Genomic DNA, 23011 nt, shown 5'->3' on the forward strand with positions numbered 1-23011 from the left:
AGAATTTCTTCGTTTTTGAAGCATCATTTTAAATTTCATTTATGACATCAAGAATTATGCAGGAAGATTCGAAGCTTCGTATTGAATTATATTTTCTACTTAATTCCAAACGAAGGTTAACCACATGTATACTTATTGAAAATTTATTATTACCAGTAATTCGATAAGTGATAACTACATTTATGAAAATCAATCCGGAAACAATTTTACAAGGTTTGCAACTTACCTAAATTTGTGACTTTAATTGTGAAGAAACTGTATATAACTGTAACTATATGTGTCCTTTCGCTTTCGCTCGCATGCAGACGCTTGCTCCTTGTAACTTATTTTTGTTTGATATAAAAGTTGTTAATATGATGATGACTTATGATATTATTAAGCGAAATAGTTCTTGTCTAGTAGTATAACAACGTGTGTAGTGACTTAATACAGAATAGCAGAGCACACAGTGCATAAGAGGAGAAGATTGTGTATTTCATTGTGTTGAAAATATTTTCTACCAGTATAATATTCCTCTGTCCACCATTACTGAAGATTCATATGATGGTGCATCAGCTTTTGGTGGAAAATATGGAGACCTATGTATCTCAGAAAGATCTCTAACATTTGGACTGCTCGCTGCAATTTACGCAAACAAAATTTAGTTACTAAAAATATTCAGGAAGACCTTTATACCGTTTTAAAGCTACGCATCAAAGCGATAAATGCTATCAAAGCTATGTGCAACTTTGTGACCACAAAGATTAAAGTCAAAACAATGCTTCTTTCCACAAGGTACGCTGACTGTCCAAAAGTAATAGTTTGAGCGTTTACAGCGACTTTTCAATACAGGAATAGAATTCTTTCTTGAAGTTGCCAAACCTATAGCGACACAATTAATAAAATTCAAAAGCATACATTCTTCATGGATGATATATATTTAATGTTGAGCGTCACACAAACAAAGCTGCATTTTATTCATGCTCTTAATCTTACGTTTAAATTATTTATGTACAATTATTTGTATTAATACTATGCTGTATGCTCGATATAACAGAGAAAACGGTAAGGAGATCGATGAAGAAAACTATTTTTTGAAAGGAATCGGTATAAGAAAAAGTTTTGAAGTGCCTGCTCTATAAAAATTTCCATAAGGAGTTCTTCCATCTTCGATCTTCTTCCTTTTTCTTTGAAAGCTCGCCTCATTCTTAGGCTGACCTGTTACATCTACCGGCTTCTGGCCTTCCTCACACCCAAAAGGAGCATTACTACTAATTTTTCACCTGATCGGCATTTGACATTATTTTTGCGCCATCACCTTTAGATATACCATTCAGATACAACTGATACGCTGCATACGAAAGTGCCTTCAGACCTGTGACAGAACTTTCCAACCTGAGGTGCAAAAGATAAGGAATATTTGTCTCAATTTCGACACCTTATCTCTAGCCACAAAATTTTCCGTCAGTCTTTTTCTATTATGATAGAAATTATTGTTGGTACGAGCTTTATTGGTGTTGTAACTCTGTTTAACTCAATTAAAAACCTTCGAAGTGAATTTTTGAAACCGTTAGTTAAGCAAAAATTCTTACGTGTATTATCTCGAGAGGGCTCCTTGAATAGATCCGAACCTTTTTGCAGACTTTTCGGATCCAGAAGGCAGCTTTGTTCCAGGTGCATCTCCATCTTTAGTTTTACTTATATATTATACTTATAGTTTAACTTATATATTATATATGAAATTATATATGAAATCAAGTAGAGAGAAATTAAATAAATACATTCTTAGTATTTTATTAATACTACACACAACTTACTACAATGGTTTGTCGAAGTAATGAATAAGAAAGCTCAAACGCGACCATATTCTTTCAATTTTTTTTATAATTGTAGCGATCTTGAGAACAGCTCAACGCTCGCAAATTTGAAAGAGTTGTAATACTTGAACCTAGCGCAACGGAGGCCTTTTGGAATAGCGGTAAAGAATTCGACTCGCAATAAACTACCCAGGTTCGAGTCTTGCTCTCGCGATGCAACACTTCTCACTGGTGTTAATAGATGGCGACACAAGCAAGCAACTGCCGAAGCTTCATGAACCATGTGATCGCTACATAGTCATAAACAAAACAATTTGGTATCTGCTACCAAAAATAAGTTATTTTGTAGATTGTGGGCGGAGACAGACGAAGTGAGCCATGAGATTTGAGACAGTTGGAATTACTAGTTGCCTCATCGACTAATTTCTTAATATTTTCTATTTTAAATGTGTCTCACATCTTTTCTACTAAAACAGTTGATCATTTCTACTAAAAAGAGTTTATCCATCAATTCCCTGTCTAAGAATAACTCTGCAGATATTTTGGCTGTTATCTCGCACTTTGAGAAACTTAAGGTAGCTACCCCAGCATAAACTGTAATTTTTACACAATTTCGGATAATTTTAACTGTGTTTCTATTTACCTGTTGTGCAAAATTCGATTATTATTGATAATGGACTATTTTGAAATATTTTATGTCAATGGCTGCTCATATTTCCTTAAATATTTAATTTACGAATGGTCCATTATCGGATATTACTTTAATGGAATCAGCCCCGTATTTTGAGATATTTTTTTTAAATAAATTTGCAGCAGTTTTCGCTCATGCCTTCCTGGGGAGATTTCATTCTACCCATTTTGAGAAATGGTCAACTATCACTAATCAAAACATGTTTTTATTTTCTTCACTATGAAGTGTAGGTCTTAACCTATCAATTTCTACAACTGCATTAGGAAAGTGGTTTAACGCTATTTAGGTACCTGATTGTGTATAATTGATACCGTTAATTAGCTGACAGTAAGGTATAACAGAACTTGATATACTCAGTTACGTATCTCTGTAACCGATGGAAAGAAGCTTATTCATTTATCCTCTGCAGTGTTTTCTTGACGCCAAAGTGTCCTAATTGGCCCATCTTGCAATTCATTCAAAATATTTATTCTTACTCGATGGATCTCACTACAATAACTATTCTTATTTCACACTTTTTGGGGGCCCTTATGGTAAAACATCAGTTTATCAACTCCATAATTTACTGCGCTATTCGTAATACAATGATGTTCAAAACTATCAGAATCTTTAAGATCTGTGTAAATATTTTTTAATTCGTGGTTCGACTCCAACTCTCTCTTCTACTGAGTTTAAAATTTTTAACGTTAACATTGCGCATTTGACTTTTTTTTTTTTTTTTTTTGGACATCATCTGATTGATATCGTATCCACTACAACATTTTCTTTCCCACGAGTGGGCATAATTTTTAAGTTATATTCTTGCGGTTTGAGAGCGCGTCTTAGCTTGGCTGATAAATTCTGATAAAGAACAGAGAAATTGTTACCTCCTGGTCCATATATACAATTATTGGCTCTCTGCTGTGACCAGTGCCAAAGCTGGTGGATGCGAATGCCTGTGGGGAGAACTGCCTAAGAGAAGTGGCTCTTTTTAAGTTACATAAGGGCAAAATCAACCATGCAACCAGCACGTTTACTACTTCGAATCGAACTTATTCAAGAGTACATTAAACGATTAGCGGTCAACTTCTTTTATTCAGTACAAATCCACAGTAATAGCCTTATTAGCACTCTCAGACACTCCCCGCGTCGCAGAGAAAAACATCGGTACCCATGTGATATCCTACCCACATAAGAATAACAACCTTAATTGACTCATTCACGCTAAACTGACTCTGCGGTTTACCACCCGCGGCTACATCTTATAACGACACTGGACTTGACCCCCCCCCGTCTTTTCGCCTCCGCTAGTGCAGATTTCACTCTCTTTTCTCCGCCTCCCACGCTTCCTTCCACCCTACTCTTTCCCCTCCTACCCGATCCTTATCAGAAGTCGAGTAAAAAGATGTTTCTACATCTTGACACTCGAGAATAAAATACGATCCGTGTGTGTGTGCACGTTAACTCAACGACTTCATATCACTCAACGACCTTTTTTTATGGGGAAAGCTTTGAAAATTTACTTAGAGCTGGTACACTTAATGACAGCTTTGCCAGTTCACCAGTCAACAATAGTCGTACTGCAGTTTGTATTTCTCGGCTAGTGATAGCACTCCTCTTATAGTAATGAGCTAAGCGAGAAGATTCTGCTGCAATGCTTTCGAAGATGTCTTTAATGAATGAATTCATGATAGACATAATAGCCTTACTCGAGATGCCAGTGTCGGGGTGAACTTGTTTCAAAACCTTGTAGCTGTAAATAGCGAAAGATTCTTTCCTGCGTTTCTTCCTCTTTTTCTTGTCACCAGCTCTGTGCCTTTCTGGCCTTCTTTACAGCTTTCCCAGATGCTTGAGGAGGCATTTTTTGAGTCTACGAATCAACGGAAATCCAAAAAATGCACTCCAGTGGAACAGTGTGTCGAGACACTTGTGTATCTAGGCTAAAAGTCCCGTGTAGAACCTGTGTAAAACATTTGGTAAATTATGGTATATATCTCGTTGCGTTCACTTGGGATCGAACTCCTAGCATTCAGCGGCTTTGACCACTCGGCTACTAAAGAATCCACTCAACTTGATATCTAGTTGTTCTTAGGCTAAATCATCAGGAAAAGGAAGATAGAAACCAAGGTTCCAAGAACCGTCTTTCTACAGTCCTTGGATAGAAACATGTTCCTTTTCTACTAAGCTTGATTTTTTGTTCATGCGGGCAAAAGACTTAGTAGGTGCGAAACAAGGGATCTTTCCACTTTCTCTGTCTTGTTATTGCTTTTAGTTGCACTATGCGGGAGTAAGGATAGGTTTGGAATATGTAGATTCCATGTTTTTTTTTTATGTACTAGGTTGTGTGAAATGTGAAAGAAAAGAATGGTAGGTTTATCTGTACCTCAATATACATATTTTTTTTGCGTGCTTTGTTTTTGTTTTAATTCATAATATATAATCGTCTGCTTCTAGAAACTAAAGGATTTAATTTGAGACAGTCGTAATGTTTGTCAGTTACTGGATTTAAAACTGGGTTTGCTTGTATGTTCATCGCTTGAAAAAACAAGATTTCCATCTTCCGTAAGAGCAGATAATATTAGAAACATGGGGTTTTCCACTGACCTTCAGGATGCATTTTCTCACGAAGCTCTTGTTGGATTACAAGATGCAGAACTGAAACTGTTAGAAAATATGAAAAAGTGTGTCTTGTTGCGTGCAAAGTGTGACAGAGATTATGCATCTGCTTTGACGATGGTAAGCCTTCAGGCCCAGAAACTTGATCAATCGAAAGAATTGGAAGGGAGTTCTATTGCCAGAGTAAGTAAATCCACTTTTCTTAATTTAGAACGGCAATTAAATTTTATTTCAGATTTCCCTACTATCATTTTCAATTATTTAATCTTTCTCAATGCTAAAGTTCATGTTGCATTGTACATATTTGAACTGTGTATCTTATGATGGAGTTTAGATATATCTTCTTAAAATTGAAATCATGAAAATTTAATTATGAAAATCTAGATTCCAAAATGAATTGATTAAATGGTTCACTGGCATTTCACTTTCAACAAATTTGTGACATATGTTACTTTGGTTGATCTTTACATTATGGTAACTTGGCGATTTTTTGGCGAAAATTTGGCAACCAACTCTCCTACAGCAACCCTCTATTTTTTTTCCCCGCCGCCATTTTGTCTTCACGAAGTAAAGACATGTTTCTTTTCTTTTTATCTACTGAACACTTCTTCCAACAATCTAGTAGCCGAATTACACTTATGCTAGAAATTTTATCAAACAAAACTGCTTAATTATGACAAATATTCACTGCAAAATTGGGAAAAAGTGCACAATACCATACTCCTTAAGCGTTTTTCAAAATAACACATACACATAAACCATGTACACGCCGACTTATTTTTACTTAAAAAAACATCCCAGAATTGCACAAAAATGGCATTGCGCACACTCTTCACTATATCCATGTACACTGCTTTTTTCTCATAAATTAGAAAAATTTCACGAAAATACATGACAATTTTCTCAATCTTTAAACCCGGTAAAAAGAACATATATGAAATTACATGTTCGCGAAAAAGTATTTACCCTTTACAAATATGAACATTTCCACATATAAAATAAATAAAATATCCAAAAACTTTTACCTCTGAATCATCTATTACATTATACACGTCACCAACGAATTCATACCGCAAGCATTACAAATACTTAGTATCAAATATTTAAATTATTTCCATGCACGTTTATTTCAACTTAAACGTATACCAAATTCCTACAAACATAAAATTCACAAAATAACTATCATTTAATTAAAATATCACTAAACCATGTACACGTCGACTTATTTTTACTTAAAAAAACATCCCAGAATTGCACAAAAATGGCATTGCTCACACTCTTCACTATATCCATGTACACTGCTTTTTTCTCATAAATTAGAAAATTTTCACGAAAATACATGACAATTTTCTCAATCTTTAAACCCGGTAAAAAGAACATATATGAAATTACCTGATCGCGAAAAAGTATTTACCCTTTCCAAATATGAACATTTCCACATATAAAATAAATAAAATATCCAAAAACTTTTACCTCCAAATCATCTATTACATTATACACGTCACCAACGAATTCATACCGCAAGCATTTACAAATACTTAGTATCAAATATTTAAATTATTTCCATGCACGTTTACTTCAACTTAAACGTATACCAAATTCCTACAAACATAAAATTCACAAAATAACTATCATTTAATTAAAATATAATTAAATTCAAAAACACTACTTAAAATATAAATGAGCACACACATTAAATTAATAAAAATTACCTTACAATCCTAATTACTTTAAACTAAAATCTTCCCAATAATACCAAATTCCTTTACTTCCACCTTACATTTAGAACAACGCATAAAAATAATATCCACAAATAATTAAAAATACTAACTTACCTAATCTTCTTCAGAATCTTGATTACGTGTCTGATAAACTTTTCTTTAGTTAAGGCCATGGGATCCAAAAATTCACGAACACTGTTTCACACAACACAGAATAAACCAAATACAAAATTTCCAGATTTTTTCCCGATTTCCCCCCTTTTCCGATTAAAGAACTGTAATTCGTCCATTAATATCACATGACATATCCCATGATCTCTCATTTCCCTCACACAAAATAATGCGTAATCGGAACTGAGTACTGCTCACATTATTACCAAAGTCCCAGGTAGTAACCTTTATCGCCTCCAAAATGTCGCCAAACTACCAGTTACCATATTGTAAAGATCAACCGTTACGGTATACCATTTATGCATAAGTTTGTACAAATAATGCAAAATAACTAAAAAGTGAATTTAATGTGCATCCTAAATGAAATCTTGAAATATATTATTAAATCAAAAAATATACATGAACTGATAACATTTTGTTTAAAATACACTGGAATGGTTGAATGCGCCTCTTAATTTGTTTCTTTTTACAGTTCTAATTTTCAACTTTCTTTCTGTTAAGTTAAGTGTGATGGGTGATTTCATAGTTGGGTAAAAGTATATTTTAGGGTACCCCTTGGCGATACATGGATACTGAGTTTGTGCAATTCTTTGACCTGTTATTTTGGCTGTCGATTTTTGGCGCAAAAATTGCCGTTACACAAGCCAAAATAACAAGTCTAAGAATTGTACAAACTCGGTAGCCATGTACACATAGACCTATTTTCCCTTCAAAATCCCCGAATTGCAGAAACTATGCTTTACACACTCCCTTGAGTCCGTGTACACATTGATATACACCTTGAGTCATTCCGTGTACACTTTGATTTTCACCTAAAAAGTTTAGGAGCACCCATTTCTACAGTAAAGGTAAACAAAAAATACATAATCTCAATAAACTACATTTTAAACTAAACAGTAAAATAACACAAAAAAAGGAAAAACCTGTTATGTATTTTAGCACTGCACAAAGGAAATATCTCCTTACCTTATTTAGAAATTCGTTTGTCTTCAGTCTGTGGCATGCAAAATTCCTTAACCATATTATAAAATTATCTGAACTACAATTCATATATCAGCCTCGAACAGAAATTCACAAAAATAAGAGTCAAATATATACTACGTAGTTCCAGACTATGGATACTAAGTAAACCTTCATATACAAACCAGTCAATTAATGGGTTGATCTTTGGATTATGGTAACTTGGCGAAAATTTGGCGACCAACTCTGCTACAGCAACCTTCTATTTTTTTTTTCCCGCCGCCATTTTGTCTTCACGAAGTAAAGACATGTTTCTTTTTTTTTTTATTTACTCAACTCTTTTTCCAACAATCTACTAGCCGAATTATACTTATGCTAGAAATTTTATGTAACAAAACTGCTTAATCATGACAAATATTAACTGCAAAATTGGGAAAAAGTGCACATCGCAAACTCTTTGCGTGTTTTTCAGAATACCACATACACATAAACCATTTACACATCGACTTATTTTTACTTAAAAAAACATCCCAGAATTGCACAAAAATGGCATTGCACCCACTCTTAACTTTATCCATCTACACTGCTATTTTCTCATAAATTAGAAAAATTTCACAAAAATGCATGAAAATTTTGTGAATCTTTAAATCCGGTAAGAAGCACATACAGTCAAAAGTCGTTAATCCGGACTCGTCGGGACTTTGGCGATTCCGGATTATCGATTTTTCCGGATTATAGATCATCAGTTTAAATCTCGTAAGATGGCATGCAGAAATTCCAAAATTAAAAATATGAAACCGTAATTTATGAAATAAAGAACAATTATGATCTAAAGGGTATCAAAATTTGCAAAAAGAAAAAGCTTAATATTTATTTGTTTACTTTATTAAACATTTCTTTCAATGTAAGTTGTTTAAGTTTTGCTTCGTTTCATGTGATAATACTTTCTCTTTAATTCTATTAAACAGACATAATTTCTTGTTCAGTTACAAAGTTCCGCCGTTCAAGTCCTATAATTGCTGTGTCAAGAACACCGACTAATTTGTCAATCGAAATTTTTTTGTTTTCAATAACCTCTGTCACTTTTCTTCGCTATCGGAAGCGAATTATAATGACGAGGAACTTGTTTTAAATCATATCAAAGACGGAGCATATCGAGATGAAATACTACATTTGGTAAGGAATTATAAGCCAAATAAAATAAAAACATCTGCGCTGAAGATAAGGATAGTGCTGACAAATCAACTTCCAATTCATTACGCGCCCGCCGCCGAGCAGTGTGAAAATGATAAACAGATTTCGGATTTCAAAACGTACTTTCGCTTTAGATCCTTTACATATTAACAAATATATATCGGAAATTCTATTTGATATAATCGAAAGTTTAAGCTTACTTTTATAAAATTGCTCTTACAGTCTGCAAAAAATAATAAGCCGGATGCAATTCGAAAATTAAGGAACAACGCAATCATGAACATTAACTGAAATAGATAATTATTTAGCTTATACGTCCATTATACATAAAATGCGCACGCGAAAACGTATTCTGCACTTGCGCACACTCATATGTGCAGTCGTAAAAGGTCTTACGCGCACGCGTGTACGCCTCTGCGCATGTGTCAACACGGCGCATGCGCAGAAAGTTTTTAGTTTTGATGTCCGGATTATAGATCATTCTGAATTATGGGTGTCCGAATTAACGACTTTTGACTGTCTATGAAATTACCTGATCGCGAAAAAGTATATACTCTTTCCAAGAATGAACATTTCCACATATAAAGTAAATAAAATATATAAAAGCTTTTACCTCTAAATTATCTATAATATTATAAACGTCGCCAACGAATTTATATGCAAACATTAAAAATAGTTACAAATATTTAGTGTCAAATATTTAAATTATTTCCATGCACGTTTACTTCAACTGAAACGAATACCAAATTCCTACAAACATAAAATTCGCAAAATAACTATCATTTAATTAAAATATAACTAAACCATGTACACATCGACTTATTTTTACTTAAAAAAACATCCCAGAATTGCACAAAAATGGCATTGCGCACACTCTTCACTATATCCATGTACACTGCTTTTTTGTCATAAATTAGAAAAATTTCACGAAAATGCATGAAAAATTTTTGAATCTTTAAATTTGGTAAAAAGGACATATATGAAATTACCTGATCGCGAAAATGTATATACCCTGGACATTTGCACGTATAAAATAAATAAAATATACAAAAACTTTTACCTCTAAATTATCTATTATAAACGTCACCAACGAATTTATAACAAAACATTAAAAATGATTACAAATACTTAGTGTCAAATACTTAAATTCTTTCTGTGCACATTTACTTCTACTCAAACGTATTCCAAAATACTACAAACATATAACTCTCAAAATCACAATCATTAAATTAAAATATAATTAAATTAAAAAATACTACTTAAAATATAAATAAGCACATACATTAAATTAATAAAAATTAGCTTACGATCCTAATTACTTTAAACTAAATCAGTGCTAATAACAATTTACCAATAATACCATATTAATTTATTTACTTCTTACATTTAGAACAATGCATAAAAATAATATCCTCAAATAATTAAAAATACTAACTTACCTAATCTTCTACAGAATCTTGAGTGCATGGCGGATCACAAAATGTCCATTTTCAATAGGTTTCTTGCACTGCCATTCAAACTATCTGTAATATCTTTCCTTTCACACAATCTCATTTATTCCCACATATTGGACATTCATACTTATCTGCAATTAAGCAATTCTTTTCAATTACACATAAATGTAATAAAAATTTTGGATTTACTTTATATACGACCATGGGATCCAAATATTAAACAACACTGTTTCACAGAACATAGAATGAAACTACTCCTATAAAGTACAGCAGATATTTTTACAATATACCCCCTTTTCCGATTAAAGAACAGTGATTAGTGAACAGTGATTGAAGTCCATTAATGTCACATGACATATCTCATTATCTCTCATTTCCCTCACACAAAATAATGCGTAATCGGAACTGAAAACTTCTCACATTATTCTCAAAGTCCTAGGTAGTAACCTTTATCGCCTCCAAAATGTCACCAAACTACCTGTTACCATATTCCAAAGATCAGCCAATTAATGCACTTTTTCCCTTTCTTTCCAAGTCATACAGAAACTTCATATTAATCCTACTATATTCAGCCATTGTACCGTCTAAACAATGAAACAAGCAATGTACTTCCTAAGCAACACACACCGCCAAAGCCCTTGCAAAACAATAAAATAACATAAAAAAGGAAAAACAGGTTATACATTTAAACATTACCAAAAGCAAATATTCACTTACCATGATTTTCGAGTTCGCTTCGTACACCCAGAGCCACGTAAAAATCAAAATATCTATCATACTTAAATGACTTTTTTCAAAACAGGTACTCTTTCTGATCAAACCTTTCTTCCTACAAACCCATTCAAATCCATCTAAACGGTTTTTACGTTCGACTAGACGCATATCCTTCTTACATTCAGGACACTTATAATGGCTACTAAGTAAACCTTCATTTACACACCAGTCAATTAAAGCTCTTTTCCGCTTTTGCTCCAAATTGTACAGAAACTTCAAATTAATCTTACTACATTCGGCCATTCTACCATCTAAAGAATCAAAGCAACACACCCCACAAAAACGCTTACAAAACATTCGTGATTCAAAATTTCCCAGAATCATGCACCCGATTATGTCACAATAGGGTTTCCGTAACATTCAACTACTCAGGCTACCATAAATGAAACAACAACTTGGCGACAAATCAAACAACAACTTGGCGATAAATCAAACAACAACTTCCCCATAATACAAGGGGTACCTTAAAGTATACTCTACCCATTCTTTCATAAAGCGAGGGATATCTTCATAGAAGAATATTTTAAAGGAAATTGTGTTATGTGTTACATATAAAAAGAATTATAAAAACTTCCATTCAGCCAAGTTTTTCACCATGATTTGAACCCAAGCCAAACTATCAGTATTCAGCGGATAACAACCTGACACTTATATGGATTTTTTTAAATCAAAAACTGGCATAGTCATAAAGTAGCTGATAGAGTTATAAGGCTATCACATAAAATATCAACATACATTTTCAAAAAAAAATTATCTCTTAAAAATATTTAAGAAATTCAATAGAATTTTATACTTTGTATAAATTTTGATAGAGTTTGTTGTTCCAGTTTTCATGAATATATCCATCAGAAAATAAAATCGTGTGTTAAATTTATTACCAATGTATCTTTCAAATTTAATCTTAACTGCTTAACATATTTAGTGATTTAAAGCAATAAACATACCCCTTAATGATTTGAATCTTTATTTTTAATTAATCATTAAGGAGTATGTGCATCATTGATGTTACCAATTTAATATATGATTAAATTGATTCTTGTAATTTAAAATACTGTATTTACTCACATATTTCTCCCCCTCTTATATTATTTATTTATCAAATGTCTGGCCATTGACCATCAGGTCATTAGGCAATGAGCTCTCCAATACTTCTTTACAGTTCAAACTCTTAAGTGCAGAGCATACGTCCAGATGAGAGCAGCGCCCATGACTTGTCCAAACTTACGATCTATGATTTTTAAAAAAAAATCAAGTATGGGTCAAAATATATTTACGGGTGCCCTTTGGTGGTACATGAACACCGAGTTTGTGCAGTTCTTCGATTTGTTATTTAGGTTTGTGTAGTAGCGATTTTTGCTACAAAAATCGCCGCTACACATATCCAAAATAACAAGTGAAAGACTTGCACAAACTCATCCATGTACACATCAACCTATTTTCACTTTAAAAAACATCAGAGAATTGCACAAACTTGGCATTGCGCATACCCTTTGTCCTTGTATACATCGATTTATTTTCACTTAAAAAGTCAAAGGAGCACCCAGTTCTACACTAGAGTCACACAAAAGATATATAACCTCAATAAACTACATTTTAAATCAAACAGTGAAATAACATAAAAAAAGAAATTCATCTTAGCACTACACAAGGGAAATATCCACTTACCTTGTTTAGAAATTTTGGTGTCTTCAGTCAAACAAAATTCCTTAACAGCACCCAAAAACTTCCTAAAATTATCTGAACTAGAATCTGTATACTGGCATTGCCATATAAATTCACAAAAAAAAAGAGTAAAAATTATTCTCCGTATTGCCAGTATCCTCCAACATTCGACCATATGTATTTCCTTTGTACAAAGAGGACACTAATTCCATTGAATTACACCCAAGAAAGTTTCTTTTCTTCTGTCCTGAACCACTTCAAAAAAAAATTCCCGCTATCAAACACCCACTTTACCACCGACAGCCATTTTACGATACAAAGCACAGAATATGCGACTTACTCCCAGTTGACATCCAACAAATATTTTCCCATCAGTCAATCGGGCCCACCAGCGGCCGAGCGGTAAAGTCGCTGAACACTGGTAGTTCGGTGCGAGGTTTGAATCCCGCGAACAGGCTGGCTGCATGGGCGTTTTCGTGGTTTTTCCCATGTGTAACGTGTATACGAGCCAGTTTCCCTTAGAAAGTCCTCCACGAAAGGCATCCCTCCCCTTAGGCAGATAGCCCTCGTGTGCTTTGCCATAATTAAATACACCAACACCAACCCATCAGTCAATCATCGCAATCATGCAACCAATTTTGTCATAATAGGGTTTCCATAACATTTAGCTACTCAGGTTACTATAAATGACACAACAACTTAGCGATGATTCAAGGGTCACCCTTAAATTATACCAATACTATAACCAAAATATCTACTCAGATAGGAAAACATATTGTGTAAGTACAAATCATATTATCGATATTGTTGACATTAATAATTGTGATCGATTCCTTTTAAATACAAAATACAATAATATTGCATTATTAAAAAAATAAATAAAGCATCAGTCATTTATTTGTAAAACATTTGGGCACACCATGCATTTCCTTTACTTGTCTTTTTTTTCCCCCCCTCTGAGCTTTCTATCTAGCATGTCTATCATGTTGAAATTTTTTTTGAATTTCTAATGTTTTAACATTTCAGTCAAAAAATACTATACAGTACAAAGTCTGTAATCCGGACGTCCATAATCTGGACCTCAAAGCCACAAACTTTACACATGTGCGTAAAGAATGCGCATACATTACGTATGCGCATAATGTATGCTTTACACATGAGCGTGTTGAAAGAAATGTTTAATAAAGTAAACAAATAAATGTTGAGCTTTTTTGTTGTAAAATTTGATACTCTTTAGATCATAATTGCTCTTTATTTCATAAATTACGCTTTCATATTTTTAATTGTATAATTTCTGCATGTCATCTTACCAGATTTAAATTGATGATCTATAATCCAGAAGAAACCCTAATCTGGAATCGCCGATGTCCTGACGAGTCCGGATTATGGACTTTGTACTTTGTATTTTAAAAATAAAAATGGGTTATAGATATTTTTGCAAATTTGATGCTATATTATACTTAATTTTTCCTTTAAATACCTTTTTATGCAGTGTTGATAGTGTTGTCAAGAAAGTAAAATATAAATACATTTAAAATATTTCAAAATTCAATCATAATTAGTTCTCAGTCTACATGTTTGCACCATGCAAGGTGCCAGCATTACACGGCCAGTGCACTCTTAGAACAGTTCCAAAGGTTCAACCCCTTCCCTGCACCTTGGAGAACATTGACACTAATTGCCATGCAGCAATGCTGGTTTTCTAAATGCTACCTGCCAGACGCTTGGGCTGCCCATCGCAGAGGGACATTACCCAGTATGCCCAGGATGCTACTAGAGCCACTTCATTCTAGGACCTGCCAGGCCCATGGGCCGGCCAATAAATGACCTGTCCTGGCCTTCAGAACCACCGGGTTCCAAAAATTTGTATACCCTCATGGCTGAGACTGCCTGGGTACAAATCCTAGCCAGTAGTAGCTTCATAGAGTTCTCTACATCAACCCCCTGGAGGGGGGGAATTCAACAATAAGCAAAATTAAGAGAATTTTCAAATTATGTCTATTTTTATGAAAGGTACTGAAGTAAAGGTACTAATTGTGCTACCGAAGAACTATGCAAATGTTCAGAATGAAGTACGTAAGCATGCATATGCAGAACTGTGATTGTGAGGGGATAATAATCATATGAGGGGTTTCCGGCAATTTGTGTGCTTTATTCCTTCACAACATTTGCTATGTTTCATACAAAAGTTGCATAAATTTTATAAGGAATTGGGTAAAATGAGTAGCCACAAGCATATGGATGACAGAATGAGATGAAGAATTGTCAGTAGATTACAGGCAGACCAATCGTAAATATAGATGGCTTCAGAGCTCAGTGTAACACCCAGTATCATCTGCAATTTGTGAAAATAGTTTCATGACACTGAATTCATATTGAGAAGACCTGAACTAGGTCAAATAAGATCCGCAATGACGAATGAGAATCATTAATTGGCTCTTTCAGCGCAGTGACACAGAACTGCTACTGGTTTATAGCTCTCACAAGAGCTGTATAATGTCACTGGAACTCAAGTTACTCAGTCTGCAGTTGCCTGAAGGCTTCATGAGATAGGACTATATGCCAGAAGACCTACTGTTTTGTCCTGCTCACTGCAGCACACAAGAGAGCGTGTTTAGCATGGTGCAGACAACATGCACCTTGGACAGTGGATTATCGTGCTTATTAAAGATGAGTCGTGATTCAAAACGGACACTAATTTTCGTCATACCTATATCTGAAGAAAGCCTGAAACATGATACCATCCCTCCCTCATCAGGAAAAAGAATTATGATGGTGAAAGTGTAATGGTTTGGGCCAGCATTACGTTGGACTGTCATTCATTCCTACATGTTTGACAAAGGCTCTGTTACTGCTGTAAGTTATAGAGAGGAGATCTTAAAGCCTATATTCAACTTTTCAGGATGCTGTGGGTCGTGGGCTTCTGTTAATGGACAACAGTGCTCATTCACATACGGCTCAGCTGGTTGATGGTTACCTGGAAATTGAGAATATTTGTTGCATGGATTGGCCAGCCAGAAAGCATGTTTGCAATGCTCTTTGGAAGGCAATTTCTTCTTGCCCTTCGATGACCATCCTTGTGTTGAAACCTGTCTTGCTGCAGGAGTGGGATCAACTGCAACAGGGACTCCTCAACTGCCTCCTGTTTGTTATGGCGTCATGCTGTGTGACCTATCTGGCTGTAAGGGGGGACCATATCCTATATTAGACTCATTTTCAATTCGATATCATAACATGGATTTTGGACATATCTGCAGTGTGAGCTTTAAGGGTAATCACACTATATAAAATGACTTTTGAGTGATATGTACATCTTCTCTAAAATAAATGTATATTCGTACAAAATTTCATTAAAATCTGTCCATTAGTTTTTCAGAAATTCAACTATTGCAGAAATTTTCTTAATTTGCACATTAGTGTATAATATGGTCCTTTACTTACTCTTTGAAAGTATTTTACAAAGGTAGCCTTCATGTTCTTTGCCTGAATAATTAATCTAACCTAACCTACTGATTGTGTGAAATAATATCATCATTATTACTTGAAGGAGAAGCCATTAAGTGCTAAGTTTCAGATGACATTATAAATGTTCTGTCTTGATTTCATAGTTAAAACTTTTGTTACAAGTCTTTCTATAGATAATATGTAAATTTGTTTTGTATAATTAGTTAACTTTAATGATATTAAATGTTACTAATGTGTAAAAATATATTTGCACAGTTTGCTGAAAAAGTATCTCTGGTTATATGAGAGAGAATGTAATAATATATAATTTGACCTTTTAATGGCTGGAACTGGAGCATTTAAAATGTTTAAAATTGATTTTACTTGTTAAAAAGTATGTAAGAATGGACGACTATGAGATGGTGGTATAAGTTCTGTATAATCAGTTAAACTGCTACCTGTACAGCTTTTTTTTTAATTGTATTAACACGTAGCAAAAAATTGTAAGTTTGAAAATTATTTCTATTGGTTAATCTCAAAAATTTTATCTTGCATAAACAGTATTACTTTTTTTTATGTTATTTTATTTAATTTAGCTGTTGTTTAAGGTATTTTGAAATACACTTTTTTTATTTCTTGTATCATTTTTTATTATTTTTATAGGCTTGGTATGCAATAGCTGAAGAAATGGACACCATGAGTAAAATCATTCGAAGAAATGCAGATTGTTTAACATCTTCAACTGTGGAATCTATAAACAGTTTGATATCTGAAAAAAGAGCTTTAAAAAAACATTATGTTGAAGAGCATGATGCACTCAATCGAGAGTTAACAAGGGTATTTATTTACATGCACTTTTTTACTTTATTATAGGAGTTTATGCAGTAGGTACTAAATTGCTAGAGTAATTCTAAGAGATTCTCTAGCAATTTATTCATTTACCTGGACTCTTATGCAAGCTAAAATCTAGAATAAAACTATGTCGACCTGATAGTTGCACAAACAGAAAATGAATGGGAACAAGGCTGCACTAACTAGAGAGTAGATAAACAGTTTTTAACATAAGTTTAAAATTACATCAAGTGTAGAATATAAAAGTAAAAAAGCCTAATCTAAATTTTTGCTTCCCTTGGCCATGCTTCTAAAAATAAATTGTGGCAAGCAAAAGCTTTTGCCAGTATAAAGTCTAAATTTTTGGTAATTTATAAATTTTCTGTAATAATTTTGTGCGTTTTACATACATACTATACTGGCATTGATTTTAATATTTTGTACACTGATGACTTTTAATTAACCTAATTTTAGGATGTGAATCAGATATTTCCATACTGATTTTGCTGTTATACTGAGTGAAGAGCAATCATTGTTAAAAACTAAATTTAGTTCAGAATTTTTATTATCAAGACAATGCTTTCATTTTGTAACCCTAACCTCAATTTATGCATGTCTATAAAGTTGAAAAATTCTAGTGAAATAAAATTGCCAGTATCATTTAGTTTGAGTGTGTGTACAATTCCATGTAACTGTAGACATCATATTCAGCAAGTTCCCCCCCTCCCAAGGAAAGCAAACATGTTTGTAGTTGAAAATGTATTATTAATAAAATACAATGAAGCATATTACTGATATTTCTTCACAGGCGATGGATGTAGTGTTATATTTTTGTATTCTTAAAAGAAATCTATCCTGACTTACATGCCTCACTATTTATTCATGAAATTAATTAAAAGTTTATTAGAATTTTATGTTTTAAATTGGCTATGCATTATTTTATAAAAATTTTACTATATTTATTAAATCATTACCTTTGCTGGCAAAATTAGTATTTTACATTTTTTTTTTTTTTTTTACTTCCAGTTACAACATACAGTAGATTCTATGAAGACTGAATATGAAAAGTATTTAGAATTGTGGAAGGATGCTAAATCTAAATATGAAGATCAATATATTAAAGGTAAAGTTTTCTTTTTCTAGAGTAATTTGATTCTGGTTTTAATAGAATTTTCCTGCAAATGTGTCAGAAAATCACTCAATTCTCAGTCTCTCAAAATTCATGTGGTCTTTAAAAATGCTTAGGTGTTTTTTCTTTTTTAAATGATTTTTGGTTTATAAAAAGTTCTTAATTTTAGCTCAAATTTGTCCCATATGGTCCTTAATTTCCTTCATCGCATATTCCCATCCCTTTCCTGTGACTACAATTTTTAGTGCAAATTAACATTTTGGATAAATATGGAATTGAAATTTTACAGCCTGTGATAAAGGCATTGCAAATTAGTATTGTAAACAACAAGGAAGTATCAACTACCCTAAAATGAAACTTTCAGCTGCCTGTCTGGTTATTTCACCCAACTTTTCAAAACAGGTATTCTGTACAAGAATACTGTTTGTCTGCTTGAAAAGTAGCTCTTGGACTTCCACTTTGATCTTGGAATCATGTTTTTACCTAGTCATTAGTTTTCTTTTGTGAAGCTGGAAATATGAAAATATGCAATGCCCTCGCTGGGACTCGAACCTGGACGTCTCGAATATGCGCCGAGTGTGCTACCATTACACCCCAAAAGCATGCTGGAAGGAGGGAGAAAATACCTTATATACTCCCCTTTTAAAGGCCAACTGGAAATGTTTAAGTTCGAGCGTCACTGTAGAGTCGTTAGGTTTTTTTATGTGAAGCAGAAGATTTGAAAAATATGGAATACCCTTGCCAAGACTCGAACCTCCACCTCTTGATTACATGCCGAGTGTGTTACTGTTACACCATGAAAGCATGCTGGAAGAAAGGAGAAAATAACTTATACTGTGACAAAAAGTTACCTTCAGCAAAGTCAAAGGTTTAACATAATGTCTCAGAAGGTTCATGTAGGTTAATAACTATTTTCTAAACTTGCTGTTGGCTAAAGCATTTATATAAGTGCATGCCTGATCAGCAGTATACAAGAATCATATGACATAGGTTAGTTTTGAAATGACAGAGTTCAGAATGATTTAATATATGCAACTATTGCTTTTAGAGCAGAAAAGGAAAGCAGCCAAATTAAATTAGAGAGTTAAGGGAATGTTGCAATATTTTTTATCTTGCAAATATGTATATGTAAAAGAATAAATAGAATTTTAGTGTATTTGATGGTGGTTAGCTATCTCTCATTAGAATGCAGACATTATAAAGCTGACACCTGTATCAGAATTAAATGCAAAATTACAACATAATGTTACATTTAATTTCGGGATTGATTCCCAGGTTTTTGCTTTCTTTATGTTAGCTAGCTAACCACTATCAAGTAGATTAAAATTAAATTTATTCTCTTTTATTTGCATCCATTTCATGGCAATTTGTGAGATTTCAATTGTTTTTTTAACTAAGTTTTATATTTTTCGTTATTGTTAGAATTATATTTATGTATATATACATGCATGGGGATATTCATACCTGCATGCATATTTCTTTATATGTAACTTTCACTTTTTTTTAAAAGGCAAAGGAGTGAAAAAAGTAGAAGATGCAAAGGAACGCTATCAAAAAGTGGGTCGAAAATTGCATAATTTACATAATGATTTAATTCTTACTCTTTGTGAAGCTTCAGAATATGAAAGGCATTTCAGAACTACTCTTTTGCCTGGTCTCTTGTATTATCAACAGATTGTTATGGAGGACTCTGCTGAAACATGGTAAAAATATTGAATTACATACAATTTCATTTATTAAATATTAACTATTAGAATCTATGTTATCAGTGATATTGTATGGACATTATAGTGAAGATGTTTACACAATCTTCTGTATTATGATAAACTTTTAGGTAAAATTGTTAAATGTTTCATCTGAAGGCCCTTTCACTGGAATACTACATTTTTACAGAGCATCTCCTACCATTATCTCTAATATTTTACTTCACTGCTTATTTCATGTGGTCCATGCAGCATTTTTTTAAAGGTGTATTTAAAACGTTTTCTGTTTTTCATCATTATACAGTTACATCCCATCTCTTATATTTCATTTCTGTTATTTTTCACTAATATCTTACATCTCTTTTCTTTCTTGCCCCTCCTTCCAAGAAATTTAGTTATAAATTTGGATATACAACAACTTGAAGACTTAACATCTCAAATATAAGAGAACTTGTACCTTTTTAAACAATTTGAAGGGGTGTTTATTGTAAGCTAATTTATTATCCTTGCAAAACTCATGCCCTAGCAATCCACTGAAATAAATGTATAGCTGAGCCATTTCTAAATGGTACATGCAAGTCTGCACATAATATTAATTTGTCATGAAATAATATAATAGCAAATTTTTAGTTCTATCATTTACCATTGTTATTTTTAAAAGCCCATTTTAAAGTTATGATTTTATGTTCTGTTTTGAAATGATGAGGGTTTAATTCTTAAGCTAGTTTGCTAATTATAAATATTTAGATTAAAATTGTTTAAAGCATTAAACTGGAATCTGCATACAAAGTTTTTAGTATAAATTTAAGGGGTGTAAAAACCATTAACTTTAAAAATAGTTTTTTAAAAGCTTATTTTAAACAAATGGTAAATATTTCATATTTTTTTTTAACTTTTCAATTTAGTATTATAATTTAATTCTAATTAAGTTCACTAATTTTTAATTCTTTTCTAAACTTTGTTAATTTTTCTAGGTTTTTAGATTCTAATCTGAAATTTCAGATTGCAGTTTTTTTAAGACTTTGAACAGAGACTACTTTTATAAAAATTAAAATTGTACACTCTTCCTTTAGGTATTTTGTATTAGTGATATCCAGTAACAGTGATGGAAAAAGTTTCTTGTGTAAGCAGTGTTTGGAAATTTTTAACCTCTGCTGTGAATAATATTTTGTATAATAAAGTGCAATGGCAGGGTTCTATGCTGCTTTTATTTAAACATATGAATACTTTTTCCTAGAAAGTGTAATAACCAATTTCTTCTGACGAATTTCAAGCTTTTTTTTTTTTAATATGTCAAAGATATATTTCAAATATGCACTTCAAATATTTTGTAAATATAATGGAAAGTGTTGATTGAGAAAATCAGAATTTACAAAATTGTCAATGAATAATCAATATTTTTACCTTTCTTATAACCAATTATCAGAAAAGATGGAAGATTGTATTTTGTTACTCTCCTCTTTTCAGAAAATAAAAAGAATTATGTTTCAATAAAATGTTTTTTTTCTTTATATAATTTATAAATTTTCAGTGATATGCAATCTCAAAAGACATTTTTTTTTATTAATTAAATCAGGAAAATAATAAATGTATTTTCCAGTGTATTGTGTTTAGACTTTTTTGTTTGTTTGTTTAAGGAAATCAATTTTGCATGAGTTTTTTGAATTTATTGATCCAACTTCTGACCAATTTCAAGCTGTGCATACAAGAATAAGTAAGAGTATTGAAGTCATTGATAGTGAAGATGAATACAATGATTTCATTCGAAAAAACAGGTTTGTTTCTTTAATGTTTTTGCTCCTACTCATCCTGAATTGCAATTAATATTTAAATATATTTGCTTCTATTTAAATTCCAGGACAGAGCCCTTGCTTCCCATGGAATTCAAATATGATACATCTTTGCTAAGGGATATTACAGGACCTCTTAGACCAAATGAACTTATAGCTGATGAATATACTACAGATGCTCTTCTTGAGAAGTAAGAGAAACCTTGAGTATATAACACGCTATGAAAATTATAATTATTTTAAGATAGAACCCAGTTTGTCTTGGGTAGAACTAATTTTGGATCGCTTTTTTTGTATAACTCATATGAATAATTTTCAAGAGTTAAAAGTTAAAATAAATACATATTGTATGATTAAGGCAAAATATTATTCCACTCTCTTTAGATATCAGCATTATTTAAGTGAGTTATCTTTTGAGTCCTTTCTAGCAATATTTACAATTACATTGGATCACCTTTTGACAAGTAGTAAACATGAAAGACCTCTCCTGAGTACACATTTGTGCAGTTCACTGTCTTCTGTATACAGTATTCTAAGATACATTATTTTCATTATAAATTATATTTGCATCTTCAAACAGTAAAACTGTAAAATAAAACAAAGATGACTGGTGTGTCTCTTCCAATAATTCAGTGGTATTTTTCTCTATTGTTCTGATTAAGTGGGATTCAGATCAAAATTCAATTAAGCAGGGTTTCATTGTGTACAGGGTAAGAAAAAATGAATGCCTGAATTTCATATGTATACTATGCAAAATGTAATAAATGTATATACATGCAGAGGTAATAAAAGCAAGTTTTAATATTTATCAGTAGATGGCACTGGAGCAGTTGTCATCAGCTTTTTTGCATAAACAAAATGGACCAAAAAAACACCTTGGTAAAATGGCGATGCAGCAGCAAAAAATGCTTTGTGTGCTTGAGTGTTCAGGGCCAGTTCTGAACAAAATGTGGACAGACAGTGACAGATCATAGGCAGTCCGTCGTTAGTTTTTAAAATTTCAAGAGTCAGGCTGCATTTGTAAAGGGAAATTAACAGGTCGTCCTTCAGTAGGAGAAGGCGTAGTTAAGTATATTGAGCCAGCTATGTGAGAAAT

At 32.7% G+C, this 23011-nt stretch overlaps 1 protein-coding gene across 3 annotated transcripts in view; it reads left to right on the forward strand.

Moving 5' to 3' along the window:
- The first annotated feature begins 4685 nt into the window (after positions 1–4685).
- LOC118191420 (tyrosine-protein kinase Fer-like) overlaps positions 4686–23011 on the forward strand; it is a 62750-nt gene continuing 44424 nt past the window's right edge. For 2 of the 3 annotated variants that reach the window (XM_085816574.1, XM_085816572.1), the window contains exons 1-6: positions 4712–5265; positions 17126–17299; positions 18320–18416; positions 19933–20125; positions 21763–21900; positions 21984–22106. In XM_085816574.1, the coding sequence (XP_085672700.1) occupies positions 5053–5265; positions 17126–17299; positions 18320–18416; positions 19933–20125; positions 21763–21900; positions 21984–22106 (938 nt within the window). In that variant the 5' untranslated portion in view covers positions 4712–5052. Of the gene's footprint in view, positions 5266–17125; positions 17300–18319; positions 18417–19932; positions 20126–21762; positions 21901–21983; positions 22107–23011 lie in introns of all 3 variants that reach the window. The other variant, XM_085816573.1, reaches the window with a different exon arrangement.

The sequence above is a fragment of the Stegodyphus dumicola genome, chromosome 5, assembly GCF_044657685.1.
Source record: "Stegodyphus dumicola isolate Sdum_Otavi_A_Nest chromosome 5, ASM4465768v1".
NCBI classification, from domain to species: Eukaryota; Metazoa; Arthropoda; class Arachnida; order Araneae; family Eresidae; genus Stegodyphus; species Stegodyphus dumicola.